Genomic DNA, 15,151 nt, shown 5'->3' on the forward strand with positions numbered 1-15,151 from the left:
TCGTGATTGCTTGTAAACCACGAGGATGCTGGGAATCAAACAGGTGCTGCTCCTAAGTGCTAAGCCACCCCTCAGCCCACAGACTTAGTTTCTGTGGAGTTCATTTTATGCCACCTAGTACAACACCAAACTGAGCCAATCTTGAGAATCATGCTAATCGTTTCAGGTGTGTGAACAAATTCAAATCAGTACTGAATTTATCAGGTGATGATTTTCATCTAGGTTGAAATGTCACGTTTAGTCTGCCCTCCCCCAACCCCCACTACTACTAGAGAGGACAGGCATCAGATTCTTTCCTATATAGTTTCAGAATTGGCAATTCCTTTTCTTCTTAAAATTTTAATTTAATTTTTAAAAATCAGATAAAAATAGAAGGCACAAGAACAGCTTTTTTACTGCTCCCAAAATTGATGCTGACTCTAAAGAAAAAATGCCTAGGGAAGAAAAAAAATTAAGAAATGTGCCTAGGGAGAAAGAAAATGTAAGAAATGTAGAAATACAATTTCATACAAGCATGACTCTGATAGAAACCCAAGCTGCATGAGAAACTTTGTAAAACTTGAGTAAGTACAGCTTGAAGATGTATTTTTCTACCTGTGGTTCATGCACAGGAAGTAAACCATCTACTTCCATGACAGATCATCTGCTATTACCCCAGAGAGCTGTTACATACGCAGCAACTCTGGAAAATGTCTATTCGTGTGGCCTTTTGATGGCAATATAAATATCGCTCTATGGCTGTGGTCCTTACAAACTGTCCAAGAAAGATGGTCATCAGTCTTCCTTGGAGACCCTCAGAAGGCCACTCCTACTACACCAGGACACAAGAGTCAAGGCTGAGGTGTGACTATTGGTTCCCGATGCTTGATTCTAACCCTAACCCATCGATCCAAATGGGCTTCCCATCACGGAGACTGACCAACAGGCCAGCATGCGAAGGGACTCGCTCATTCCCTTCTCCCAAGGGCAAGGTGGCCTCCCGCTCCCATTCCTCCCCACCCTAAAGGAAACAGCTGCAGGCATGACTTCACATCATCTGGCATCACAGCAAGTGGAAGGAAGAATATGTTCCTGAACAAGTCACCCCCTCGTGTGTCACACACTGAAGCACAGCTTCATGACAGCCCTTGGTCACCAGGATCAACAGTCAGGGCCACCCAAGGCAGCTAGCAGCTCGCCCTGGGTGGGTCTCCTCCTACTTCCTTATGAACGGTGCAGACTTGTACAGCCTGCTAAGCCTCTGCCTCTCTTCCCTGCCAGTAAAACAAGATGGCAAGGCCAACATCTCAGAAATCTGTCAGGAGCCCAATGTGACTACAGGGCGTAAGCCATGAGGACACACCTGATAGGCACTCCCCACTCGCTGACGGTGTCTCCCTCCTCCCCACCGTGTTCCCCTGGGCTCAAGTACTGTGCCTTTCTCTATTTCCTGCCAGACAGGAACTCGGTCCCTGCCACTGCCCCTTCATTCCTGCACTATCACACTGTAAGTCATCGTCATGTCATTAAATGGGTGAGTCCAGTGGGAAATGTGGATCCCAATCCCGCGCTGCCTTTGTTTCCTTCATCTCACCTTTACCCTCAAAACTGGACAGGGAGACTGACCCTGCTGTTCAGTGTAGCCTACAAGCCAAGCAGCTTTACAAGAGCACAGAATTGCACAGAACCGTGGTGAGGGGAGGAAAGGAAAGCAGCGGTGTGTGCCCCCTTCAGCATCCCACACAGGGATGCAGGACATGTGCCAAAACAAACCAGTGAGGAAACCACCAGTCAGCATCTTAAAGAAGGAAAAGACAGAGGCTCTGGTGAAACATGCTCCTGTCACCAAAGATGCGACTCCTGTTCCTTCAAGTTGTGTCCCGTCCTGTCTTCGCCCCTCCCCCACTCCCCACCCCGGTCAAAAGAAACAACAGGGGATCAAATAAGAGAAAAGGCATAGTTTCTGCAACAGTTCATATAGCTGCCTTTCTACTGCACTGGAAATAACATTGAGCTCACTCACCAAGCTGTGTGTGTGTGTGCACATGTGTGTACACATGTACATGTGCATGTATGTGCCCATACACACTAATGACACTTGGCAAAGAAATGGTGCTTTCAATTACCACAGAAAACAAACTCTGGTCAAGAGTCAAAAGCATATCTTTCCCAAAGTTCAGAAAGTGACACTTTCGAGTATATTTACAAATCTTTAATCATCATCCTTAAAAAGGTGTAGTGTATGTATGCATATGTGTTTTTGTATGTATATACATTTTCATGTATGTGTATATATATTTATATTTACTCATATACATGTATGGATATGAATGAACTGTCAAAAGCCAAACTCAAAGTCATGAAAATGTGTTCAAATGTAAACTTTTTCAGTTCTAGAAAATGAGGGCAGTGTGTGTATGTGTGTGTGTGTGTGTGTGTGTGTGTGTGTATTCATTCTTAGTTTTTATCCTTAAATTATCAAGTCTGATTCTGAAAAATGATGTTTTCCAAAACTATCTAAACCCCAGGTATCTTCCCACCTGAGTGAGTTCTTTGGGTAGGTGCTATGATTTTGTGTTGTATCACACACGTCACCCTCAAGCAGTATGGACATAGGTACAATTTTTAAAACACTGCACATTGAACCAGGCATGGTGGCGCACACCTTTAATCCCAGCACTTGGGAGACAGAGGCAGGTGGATCACTGTAAGTTCAAGGCCAGCCTGGTCTACAAAGCGAGTCCAGGACAAATAGGGCTACACAGAGAAACCCTGTCTCGAAAAAACCAAAAAAACAAAACACTGCACGTTTTGCTTGAGAGTATAGCTCAGCACACTTGCTCTTCAGGTCAGCACCTGCCCCACTCTCTAGCCCCAGCACCACACACAAGCCTAAAAACCCGTAATCACTCAGATTATTTACAGTATCTAATTTTTCCATGTGTAAGTGTAGTCATATATAGGACTCTGACAAACAAAGCATCTCTCCCTCCTCCTCTGTCTCTTTCTTTCTCTCCCCCCCTGCTTCCTTCCCTCCCTCTTTTATAGATTACTCCCCTACACTCTCTATCTACCTTTCTCTCCCATAATAAATACAATTTTTCTATCAAATTACCAGCTATATTTACTTTTTCCTTTATCTATAGGTTTGTGGACATCTATTTTTATATACATGTATATATACATATATATATAAATTATGTATATATGCTCAAATAAATTGGGGGGATCTCTGTGTAGCCTTGGCTATCCTAGACTCACTTTGTAGATCAGGCTGGCCTTGAACTCACAGAGATCCACCTGCCTCTGTCTCCACAAGTGCTACAATTATAGGCGTTTGCCATCACCCCCTGGCTCAATTAAAAATTTTAAGCATCATTTTTCTTAACATCTTTAAAAAAAAAAAAAGAACCCTCTTATGTAGCCTGCCTCTGCCTCTGCCTCCCACGTACTGGAATTAAAGGTGTGCAGATCACAGGTCCCAAAGCACATGGGCTTCAAATTCAGTGGCTGCTTGGGACTAGATCTCAACTCACTAGTACAAATATGCCACACTTAACTCTGTGTTAGAGAAAGCAACACACACACACACACACACACACACACACACACACACCTGCATCTGCAATTGCACGATCAGGAATAAGGGAAAGATATATTTGCTTTTATCAGATCATCTATAGAGACAAACATCAAATGACAAAGTTTAAAAGAAAAAGAGAAGCAGAAAGACTAGGGGATTACTCAGTGGTTAGGAGCACTTGCTAATGCCACAGAGAACCTAAGTTCGATCCCCAGCAGCAGACTGGGAGGTTTCCGACCGCCTGTAACACCAGCTCCACGGGATGCAATGTCCTCTTCTAGACTCCAGGCCCCTACACGCATGTGCACAAGCACACACATCCAGGAACATACACACATGGGGGGGGGGGGGGAAGGAGAGATTCCTACTAAAAACAAAATCTTTAAAACCAAGTAGATATGAAGGAGAAAACGCTTTCTTTATATTCACAGCAAATTCTAAACTAATTTATAATAATCTGCTATATGCCGTGTGACATAACAGCAATTGGTCATAAGTACTCATAGTCTATTTTTCTAGCTAACATCATAGCAGCTAGACAAGTTCCAGGCTAATGTAAAACGTAACAAGCTCTCGCTAAAATATCCAGGTCTGCTATCTAGGTCTGCCCGAGGAACTGCAAGGGAAACCAGAACATGAGAACCACCAGGGCTCTCTGTCTCTCCACCATAGGACGGACAATCAAAGTGGCACTGTGAATGTTTGCAGTAAGATCTCCCAGTGGGATCCACTTACATATAAATATCCCAGGAACAAACTACTGGGGCTTGGAGTTATTTGTTACAGCCTCCCAAGCTGCCCCATCCTGACCTTCAATCCCAACAACAGAGGTCGAATGAAGTCGGAATCAGCAGGCACAGCAAAGCACCCAGAACAAAGACGAGAGCAAGACTTGGTTATGCCACAAATTCAGTTTCTTCTCAAAGCACTCTAACGTGTTAGAAGAAATACAGAAGTATTAGTAACCAGAAGACAGAGTAATCTCTGAGCTTGAGGCTGCTGGTCATTTTTCTCAGAAGCCATCGGTTCAAATTTAAAGCCTTCCATCTACACCAAATCCTGACGAAGTGGAGGATGGGACACTTTGTAACCATATGGTAACCCTTGGGAAAAGAAGAAAAGGGAGGAGGAGAAAGTTCTAGAAATTTATGATGGTGCGTTACTGACCTTCTGGACAGTCGTGGTCAGGTCCAAGCACAGCTGAATGATTTTGTTCTTTGTCAAGGAGAAATCCGTGACCCCCGTGAACGGAGCCCTGGGAAGGAACAAGAACTTTCGTTAACAGGTGGAGAAGAAAGCCCGTGAGAGTCGTCCCACCTCAGACACTGGCACGCATGGCTACACCGCAGGCTGGCCTATCGTGCTGTTTCTTCTGAACGTGTGATAGAGAAATCTGACCCCAAAGACCAACTCTTTATAAGAGCATCAGAAGGAGCCACACAAATTGGCAAGAGAGAAAAAGCAATCAGCAGCTCTGTCCACTTGAAGGACAAGGGCCGCCGTAGTCAAATGTCCTAAGAAACCCTAGAGGTAACTATCCCCTGTCTGGTCTAATGGCCTTGAAGCCTGCTCAGTAGGTACGACCTCACGCCTGGCACTGTAAATCTAGAAAACCACCTGTGGCTGGTGAGGCCGCAGAACCTAGAGGAGAAGCCACTACTGCAGCTTCCTAAACCGCAACAACGTCTTAACTGCGCTCTAAATGCTTGTTCTAACTCCCACCCCTCGTCAAATAAGCTCCTTTTATACTAGACAGAGATCATACAGAAAACCATAACTGGGTAAAATGCAGAGATCAACTGACTATGGGGCACCTGCCCCCAAGCGGTGCATTTGTAACACAAGAGCTACAGTCAAGGTTGGGGAAACTATGGAAGGACGTAAGGGGAGGAAATATAGAGGAGAGAGTGGATCTAGGAAAAGTTGGGGGGAGAAGTGGGGGGCTGAATATGAACAAGTTAACTGTATGAAAGGATTAATAAAAACACCATTAAAAACAAAACAAAATAAAAACAACAGCAAAAAAAAACAAAAAAAAAAAAAAAAAAAAAAACAGGAATCTGAATAGAAAAAGACAAGACAAAAAACAGAACTGAAATGAGCCCACCCAATCCACAAACTGCTTTGTACCATCCACATACTCCAGCGCTGATGGTTAACCTCAGTACAACAACCTTTAGCACAGTTTCACCCCCTCTAAACCTCTTGTTGGCCTTCAAAGTCACTTCCAAAGGAACCCTAAGATCTACCTCTGGATTCCAGGGAGGAGGAGACCCAGGGAACGATGGTGCCTCTTCCCGAGGCAAAGTTGAGGCTTCTGAGCGCCTCAGGCCCTCCCTGTGCCCCAGGGCGCATCGCACCACAGCTTACCGGTCCAGCCAAGCCAGCAAGGCCTTGGCAGAGCCAATGAGCTCCACCACAGAAGTAAGGAACTCATTGGGGGGCTTGCGGGACGTGTTCCCATCATAGGCTGGACTCTTCCGCCGGCTACTGATGTAATTCTGCAAATTGTGGCAAGACGCTCGCAGTTTCAGAACCAAGTTCTTCATGTTATCAGTTTCAAGGCCATAGTTCTGCATGAAACAAAAATCAAAGGGGGGAAAATTCAAAACTATCAGCAATGTCTAAACTCTCAAAATGACTTAGGAGGCCCTGAGTGGCCGGAGTAACTCATACGTTGCCCACTCCATCCCCGCCCCACCCAACCTTCCCACATAGCGGCCTCTACTCTGCTTTTCCTATAGCCTCCTCCTGTCTCCAGGGGTTTTATTCTCCATGTCCCCTTATCCTGAAACGCTCTTCCCACAGACCAAGGCAAGGCGAGTCCATTCCGATCACTCAGGACCGAATGGATGTCTCCCACCGCAGGGCAAGACTCCTGGCCACTCAGTCTAGACCAGACTTCAGCTAACTGGCGTGTGGTTAAGATGGCTCTAGGAAGAAGAGCTCCCATGCACGGCACCCATGTCAAGTGGCTCACAAGCATCTGTAACTCCAGCTCCAGGAGACCTGATACCTCTGGCCTCCTCAGGCACCTGAACTCGTACACATACCCTACTCAGACACACAAATGAAACTGCAAATTTTGAGAAGACTTAAGCCAAGTTTTAAAAGCTTTTATACAAACTTTGAACGAATACAAATTCCAAAATATTTCCTGAATTAACATCAATATCCTATCTAAATCTTACATTCATGTATTTTTTTCTGTCATTGGGGTTTTTTCCCCCCTTCCTAAAGTCTAAAATAGAATAGTGTCATACAGTGGAGAAGAGGAAATAAGGATACCTTTCCATCACGTCTTTCAATTTCAAAGCCTCACAAGTGAAGGGATAATGAGGCTACAAGGTAGCTTGTTTTGAAGGGAAGGCCTGCGTCTGGGTAGCCAAGGAAGGAAGCCTCCCTCCTCCTGTCAATTACCCAGGTGCCAATGCCATCAAGAGTGTTCACTAAAAGCAGGAGAGGCCAGCGTTCCGCAGCCAACTGTACCACTTTTTATTCCTTTATGACACTTACTTCTGGAGCCCAGTGAAGATTAAAATGCATTTTGCTGCTGCAGAAGACTTTTAAGCCGCCTTCCCTGGCAAAGCCACCACCTTACAAATAAAAGCGAAAGGGAGGAGAGTGTGCTCCCACAGCTGCCTCTTCCCACTTCCCGCTGGGTTTGTTCTAATTGGCTCCTTTCCCTCACGTAAGTCATACAACAAGAAAGATGAGGAGCTATGCATACACTTGAGCACAATTTTAAAAGAAGGAAAGGGCAGAGACCTTTTGTCCCCTCCCCTTGGTGTCCCTACTGCCCAACAAAGAGGATAAGGCATGAATTCTTTCTTTTGGAAAGAACCCTACTGTAGAGACATAATCGGAAAAGCATTGCTGACATCAGGGCCCCACAACCAAAGGAAAATGAAGACTTTCTCAGACCAGGTCTGATTGTTTTATTATTTTCATGAGTCTTTTCCCTAAAACCTGCCTCCTTCAGAAACTGCTCTTAGACAAAGCATCAAGAAGATTCAAACCGGGCCAAGGGCACAGCTCGCTGTCAGAGTGCTTAGCATGAGAAGAGGAAGAAGAGGATGAGGAAGAAGAAAAGGCCGTGATGAATAAACTGTTAGAAACGAAACACATCTTTGAAAACCTGCAATGGTTGCTTCTGCCTTGGAGTGACCTTATTAGGAGCCAGCCATCTGCAGCCCTCTCCAGGATTTGGTGAGAAGCCAGGTGAGAAGTGAAGGAAAGAAGTACGATTCTTACAACTTCTAGGGCCTTAAATTTACAAGTACTTTAAAGGCGCCGCATACAGCTTTGCTTCTTTCTTCTTCTCCCCAGTTCCTCAGGCTCTGGTCATGTTCTCACACGCCCGACCAAGTGACACAACATCAACATAAACCCCACTAAATGACAACCCAAGAGACACATCATTTATAGTTTTCTGTACATTACCAGCCTCCAGCAAGATCAAGTCAAACAAAACCTACCAGCAAAGATCCGCCTGCTGCCTCGCACCCCTCCGTCAGCGAGAGAGAAAACCATCTGAATGGTGTGCTATGGGTTAATGATGACCAATGCACAGCCTGCGGGGGACGCAATGCTGACACACTACGCTGATTAACACAGCGATTCTCCTGAACCACAAACTTGGGGTAGCATCACTCAACACTGGTACTGACTCCAACCTGTTCACACCTCAGCCTCCCTCAAGCCTTAAAACACCTGTGTCTTCCATCTCCATCTTCGGGAAGCCAGGGCTTCACCCACTGTGCAAAGAGCACGGGGTCTCCATTATGGTTCTTACTACTGTATGTTTCTAGCCAATGCTCGGGGAGAGAAAAAAAAAAAAAAAAATCAACATCTGCTAAAACAAGTTTACCTAGAAACCTCCCTCTCTACAGCGGCAAGGCCTATGGCAGCTTCACATTATCTGCCCAGCACATGAATTATTCAAAGCAAAACATTCTCACTCACGTAGCCACCCAGAGACGTGTACATCAGATGAAATGAACAGTATAATTATGCTGCTTTACAACAGTACTTTGCAGAAGATTATACGAAGACTAAAGATATTAGACTCTCTCCCACTTAAAAGAACACGTTCCCTTACAGATTCTGGAGCAAGGATGTCTCCCCCTCATCCCCCTGCAATGCAGTCAGGGTACCCTGCAGTACAGAGGAGATCCCCTGTGAGACTGAGGTCAGAGCCTGGCCTGCAGAGGAAATTAGTAGGAAATTGTAGGAGATAAAACACAGCTTTAGGTTCTGGCACTGGTCCAGTTTTGTTTAGTTTGGAGCAGTGTTTTAAGAGATAGGGAAAAGGAAAAAGCCAAGATACTACCCACAGGCAGCTGCTATTTCTCCTCTCCACAGAGATACACAATGTGCCGGCAGCCAACCTGTCCTCCTTGCCTTCAAAGCAATTTTCCTGTCCTCAAAGTATACTGCAAAGTCAAAGAGACAGACACAAAAGGCGCAGAACATTCTAGCAGAAAAGACTGCAAACCTGGGTTTCCCAGAAAGTGTAACAGAAGTAAACTCGAGTATGTTTGGCTCTGAAGAGCAGACGGCTTTAATAATAAACAGGATGCCTGGGCATATCTGCAGCAATGCAGAACACCCACGTGAGTCCACGGCCACATCTGAGGTGACCCTGACTGTACAGATGGGGGGAACAGATACCACATTCCCACGGGGGTCACAGAAGAAGTAGCCTGGAGCAGAGCCAGGGGAGAGATACAAAAATCCTGCCTCCCAGGCCAGCACTCAGACCACTTGGCCACCGTGTCTCCCTTGTGGCAGTTCATTTATCAACCACAAATTATTTCCCCGTTACTTTCCTAAACAAGAGCAGCGCATCCCAGAGCAGAAGACGGGGCTCTGTCCATTTTAAGACAAAGAATACTCACAGCACGGCGAGTGTTATATAATCGATGGAATGCAGGCCAGCAACGGCAACGTCACCACACACATTCGTTCCCACCGTGCTGGGTGATGTAACTGTATATCCCCTTGGCTCGGGTTCAGAGTATTGCGAACCCAGCCTGAATGCTGGGGAGGGTATCCAACCCTGACAGCTAAGTGAACAGCCTCCTAAGCACGGCACCATGCCAGCCAGTTTGTAAACAAACGCCATCACAGGTGTCTTGAGGCCACATCGGAATGAACTGCTTAGGGACCGCAGGTATTACTGCACAGGACTTGGGCAGAGTTCAAACACCCGCCATCTAGAACAAAGTTCGCACCCCTGCCCATTCAGCTGCCATTCCTTTGGCTGATTATTTCAAGCACAAACACCAGTTATTTAAACAGAGTATCTGTGAAACTCACAGTGCTTTTTATAGTAACAAAAACCAGACGTGAACATTTATTTAGCATTTCTCATTTGATTTAGAAAACGGCATCTTCATTCCCAGCTGTCCCCATCACTCTGTGCTTTGCAAAAGACTGGGAATAAGTCTAATACAGACACGTTCTGGTTTTGGTTTGTTTGTTGTTGCTGCTGCTGTCTGTAGTAGATAACACTCTCCTGTACTTGGTGAGACAGTAAACACTTCAGGTTTCGGAGGGACATGAAGGTTTCTGTTACAGACACTGCACTCTGTCCTTGCAGCACAAAGGCAGCCTCAAATAATAAATAAATCAATGGCTGTGCACACTGAGTTCTAATAAAACTTTATTTAACAGACAGGAGTGTCATGAGGTATATGTCGGTGGGTGTAGATGTGAATAAAGGCTGAGAAGACAGAGAGGGTAAAGACAGTGCCAGGGAAGGGGGAGGGGGGGGATGTATGTACCACCAAAGAGGAACAGATAAGAGGATGAGAGACAAGGGGTGGGGGAGATGAGGTGGAACAGAAGCTACTAAAATGTTGGACCCTGCTGTTATGGTCAAAGTCTGGCATTACCAGACAGCCCCTGAGCTCAAGGTTAAAATGATGGACTCCCTTTCTGAGCTGGGTTCTCTCCTCTCTGCCTGATCTGGGGAAATCCCAGATCTGCCGAGGAGTGACACATAGCCCTCAGGGAGAGTACAGGCCCAACCCTTTGCTGAAAAGAAACCCGTACCGTGTACACCTGGGGATTCCTAGAAATACCCTCCTCCATGCTAATAAGATGACTTGCTTGGAACTTTAGCTTTCAACCAATGGCCTTTTTCCATACCTCTAACTGTACCCGGGGTTCTTTCCTCATCCCCAATCCCCACTCCATAGGATAATTAAGTACTGTGCTCCCCTCCTTATGATAGGACTGTGCTGCTGGATGTAAATGAAGTATCCCTGGCACTCCCAGCCCCAGCCAATCAAACACCTGAAAACCCCTCCCACTGCCCCAGGTTTATAATGCCCCTGACTCACTAAATAAACTCTCTCTCGCTCCATTCCTCCACTATGATGACCCTCTGAAATTCATCATTTATTCTGGGGAAAGAAGGACTCCCCTTCTCCCTGAAAACTTTGCCTCTGAAGCCTGCTTGACTACAGAGAGCCGCTGACCGCCAGAGCAGCCCATGAAAAAACCAGGCACAGGCATCTGCCCATACCCTCTGCCCTTAGCTTAACCAAAGGGCCATAACACTGCAGTATCACCACTGGCTTTGGAACTCCAGAGTACCAGCAATCTCATTAAAAAAAAGAGCAAATTTTAACACCCTGGTGAGACCAAGTCTTGCACATGTGCGCAGACCTCCCTCTGAGCACTCTACTCCAACACTCCATCCGCTCCCACCCAGAAGCCGAACACTCGGACCATCCCGTGAGATGTGGTGCTCAGTGGCAACAGCCCAGCAGCATCGGTAAAGGTACAACAACACTAACATACACTTTGCTTAAACATATAGCGTTGTCTAATACCTTGTGTGCTAATCTTTAAATTCGTCCATTCGGCAGGGGGTGGGGCGGGGCGGTAGGGCGGGGTGGCGCCGTGGTCACGGGTGCTTGGGGAAGAGAGCTCAGCCAGTTGGTAAAATTCTTGCCTTATAAGTATGAGATCAATGCTGAGCACACAGATAACTGCCAGGCAGCATGTCACATACATGCAATTCCAGGGGTTGGGGGAGGGGGGTGTTTAATCCCTGGGACTTCCTGGCCAGATAATCTACTCTAACTGGTGAACTCCAGGCCAGTGAAAGACCCTTTGTCAAAGGTGGACAGTGTTTCCATGGATAACACTCAAAATTGTGTCCTTCGGCCTACACACACACACACACACACGATGCATGTGAACACTCACAGGTACACACATGCATGCATGCATTAAAAAGTGTGCCACACTGAGCTCATAGATTATCATCTTCCAGCCTTTCCTCTGGAAAATGCCTTGTTTTTCTCCTCTTATTTTCCACTGACGCTCCTTTTCGACGACTTAAGAACACGAGGACCCGTGAGGCTGGGGCGCTGAGGAGCATCACGGCACAGCAGGTCCCCTTCTCCCGGACTAACCAGTGCACAGAGGAGGTCAACAGCCTCCAGCACCAACTCCTGGTGTCCGATCCGTGTGACTCCCAGCTCCTCCAGGTCCTGGTGGGAGATCTTCAGCAGCTGTTCCCCATCTATCTTCTCCCGCTCAAACGTGTGCACGTAAGGCTGCAGGCAGTCATCCAACCCTATGAAAAGAAAACACCGGAAAGCCTGTTATTGTCATGGTGTCGCAGTACCACAAGCACTGCCCACACTTAAGTCAGCCTTAGCAAATCATCAAACACGCTGGCTGCCGCTGCCCTGCCAGCGCTTGGTCATCCCTGCACGTGTGCCCCTGACCAGCACCTTTCCTGGGACATCGTCTCATCTCCAACAGGTTGGACCCAGGCACTGCGGACCTCTCAAACGGGCCAGCGCAGCACACCTTTGTGACAGGCACTCCCCATCTCCTGTAAGCTACGGGGATCAATAACAACTCCCACTGATTTGAACGTCAGTATCTGTACTAACTGTATATTATCTGTTTGCTAAGCAACCCTTCTCCAGGGAAGGCGTTGCCCTTCCAGCAGGCCTACCAGCCAAGATGCCTGCCGCTGTGGTGGATGCACGGCCAGACGGGGAACAATGCTCCAGTGACGGATTCAGGGACAACCAAGCGACCTAAGCGGAGCCGATCCCTATCTTCCTGATACGTGATATGCAGATACAAGAAACAGATCCCAGTTAGAAGTCATGGGACGCAACCCTGGTAGTGGGGCAGGTCACGGTCAGAGCACTCTGGTCAATTTTCTGAGAGGAAGAGCAAGTGCTCTGATGGTGACCTGCGGTGCCCTGGATCTGCCTCCACCAGATATGCTGCCACCCCGAGAAATCTCCTACTAACACTGAAACAAATTCCCTGTCTGGCTTACACTTGCCTGTTTGTGCTGAGTTCCTGTCCTTTGTAACTGGGCATTTTGTGACAAATGCAGACTTTGAAGGACAAGGTACCAGCCCCGGGGACAGGGATTTCTTCCAGGTCACATACTGCAGTAATGTCTCATCTTAATGCTCTTCTTGTTGTTTTTTGTTTTTTGAGTCAGGGCTTCTCTGTGTAGCCTTGGCTGGCCTGGAACTCGCTCTGTAGACCAGGCTGGCCTAGAACTCTTGAGATCCATCTGCCTCTGCCTCCCAAGTGCTGCAATTAAGTGAATGCGCCACCACTATCCAACTTATAAAGCAACTTATAAAGCAACTAAAGTGAGCAAGACCAACGGCGCCTTAGGCATCTTTATTCCTCTACACGAACTTCTGGGTCACCTTCTTATCACAATTTTACAGAAGGAAAAAAAAAACTACTTCAAAGCAATTAATCTGTTTGAGCTTAATAAGAAGTCACCTTAATATTCCAGAAGGTTATGCTGATATAAGATGCAAAGAGACAGGGGATCCAAGATGGCGGCGAGCAGTGTGGACCGCGTTTGGAGGCTCCAGTGAACAATTCAGGGAATTGCACAGATTTCTGAGCCAGGAACACCGAGGTCCGAACATCACGGCAGCAGGAGTGCTCCACGGTTCGGAGGGACCAGGGTGCGGAGGACCTGCGTGCCCCTGCACACGGGAGGAGCGTGGTTTTTCTCTGATCGGAGCGGCAGCGGCAGAGGCGGCAGCACCAGCGGCACCAGCAGCGGCGGCTGAGGTTTGCAGCTCATAGCCTTCCGGTGGAGGCGATTGGTGTGGTGGCTGGTGGGAGTTGCTGCGGGAGAGGGGACTCGGGGCAGGATTTGGGTCGCGTGGAGCCTTTGGACCCAGACTGGACTCGGCGGACAGTTCGGCCCCAGAGTCCCGGGTATTGGCCCGGCCCAGCAAACAATTCTGCCTGAGGCACTAACTCAGCGTGGCCATAGCTCCCCTGCTGTGGCGCAGGCTTAGTTGAGCACGCTGCTCCACACTAGGCACCACCTCAGCTCAGCGGCAGCTCCCCTGCGGTGACACAGTCCGGGCGGAGCACTTGTTCCACCACTGGCGCTAACTCAGAGCAGCCGCAGTTCTCCTGCTGTGGCGCAGGCTTGGTGACGTGCTCGGTTCCATCCTGGGCACCACCTCGGCTCAGCGGCAGCTCCCCTGCGGGGACACAGTCCGGGCGGAGCACTTATTCCACCACTGGCGCTATCTCAGAGCAGCCGCAGTTCTCCTGCTGTGGCGCAGGCTTGGTGACGTGCTCGGTTCCATCTTAGGCACCACCTCAGCTCAGCGGCAGCTCCCCTGCGGGGACACAGTCCGGGCGGAGCACTTATTCCACCACTGGCGCTAACTCAGAGCAGCCGCAGTTCTCCTGCTGTGGCGCAGGCTTGGTGACGAGCTCGGTTCCATCCTAGGCACCACCTCAGCTCAGCGGCAGCTCCCCTGCGGTGACACAGTCCGGGCGGAGCACTTGTTCCACCACTGGCGCTAACTCAGAGCAGCCGCAGTTCTCCTGCTGTGGCACAGGCTGGACAGAGCTCTCGGTTCCACCAGCTCTAAGACTCTGGTTGGACACAGTGTACAGTTTGAATCCAGAATTCCTGGATGAGATTGGTGGTCAGTTCGGGCCCTGAGTCAATAACTGACCACAGCACGCACTTTGGGCCAAAAGGCCCTAGTGGAGCTTGGTGCGTAGTCCCAGCCCAAAAATTCTGGCTGGGCCCTGTGTGCATTTTGGGCCCAAAATCCCTAGCTGAGCTTGGCAGACGGTTCTGGCCCTGAGAATCTAGCTGAGTTCTGCCCGTGGTTCGGTCCCAGTGCTCCTGGCTGGACTTGGCAGGGAACACAGAAGGCTGTGGATACCTTGGCCTGACCCAACGCTCATTCAGAGACCCAGAACAATTGCAGGATCCACAGCAGAGGGGGACTGAGGATCACTGGCTGTGAGAGACCAGAACAACAGGGCTAACCTCCTAACATCCACACCAGTGAAGCTTTGAGCTCGCAGCCTAGGGAAATCGTAAGAAAACAAGTGAATCTATCGTCAGACACCCTCCATTCAACTCTGGAAGCTACCCAACAAAAACAAAGACGGCAAGATGTATAAAGGACAACGAAAAAGCATACGCAAAAAACCCCAAAACAACATGGCGTCTCCAGTTTCCAGCTATCCCAAAGAAAACCACCCAGAGAACTCAAATGCAACGGAAATACAAGAAAATGACCTCAAATCCTT

The 15,151-nt window shown here is 48.0% G+C and overlaps 1 protein-coding gene across 2 annotated transcripts in view; it reads right to left on the reverse strand.

The window, feature by feature from the left end:
• Cnksr3 (CNKSR family member 3) overlaps window positions 1-15,151 on the reverse strand; it is a 91,778-nt gene that overhangs the window by 25,549 nt on the left and 51,078 nt on the right. For both annotated transcript variants that reach the window (XM_051164444.1, XM_051164442.1), the window contains exons 2-4: window positions 11,995-12,158; window positions 5,933-6,135; window positions 4,730-4,817 (exon numbers count right to left, since the gene is read on the reverse strand). In XM_051164444.1, coding sequence (XP_051020401.1) covers window positions 4,730-4,817; window positions 5,933-6,135; window positions 11,995-12,158 — 455 coding nt within the window. The remainder of the gene's footprint in view (window positions 1-4,729; window positions 4,818-5,932; window positions 6,136-11,994; window positions 12,159-15,151) is intronic.

This window comes from Acomys russatus, chromosome 21 (genome assembly GCF_903995435.1).
Source record: "Acomys russatus chromosome 21, mAcoRus1.1, whole genome shotgun sequence".
NCBI classification, from domain to species: Eukaryota; Metazoa; Chordata; class Mammalia; order Rodentia; family Muridae; genus Acomys; species Acomys russatus.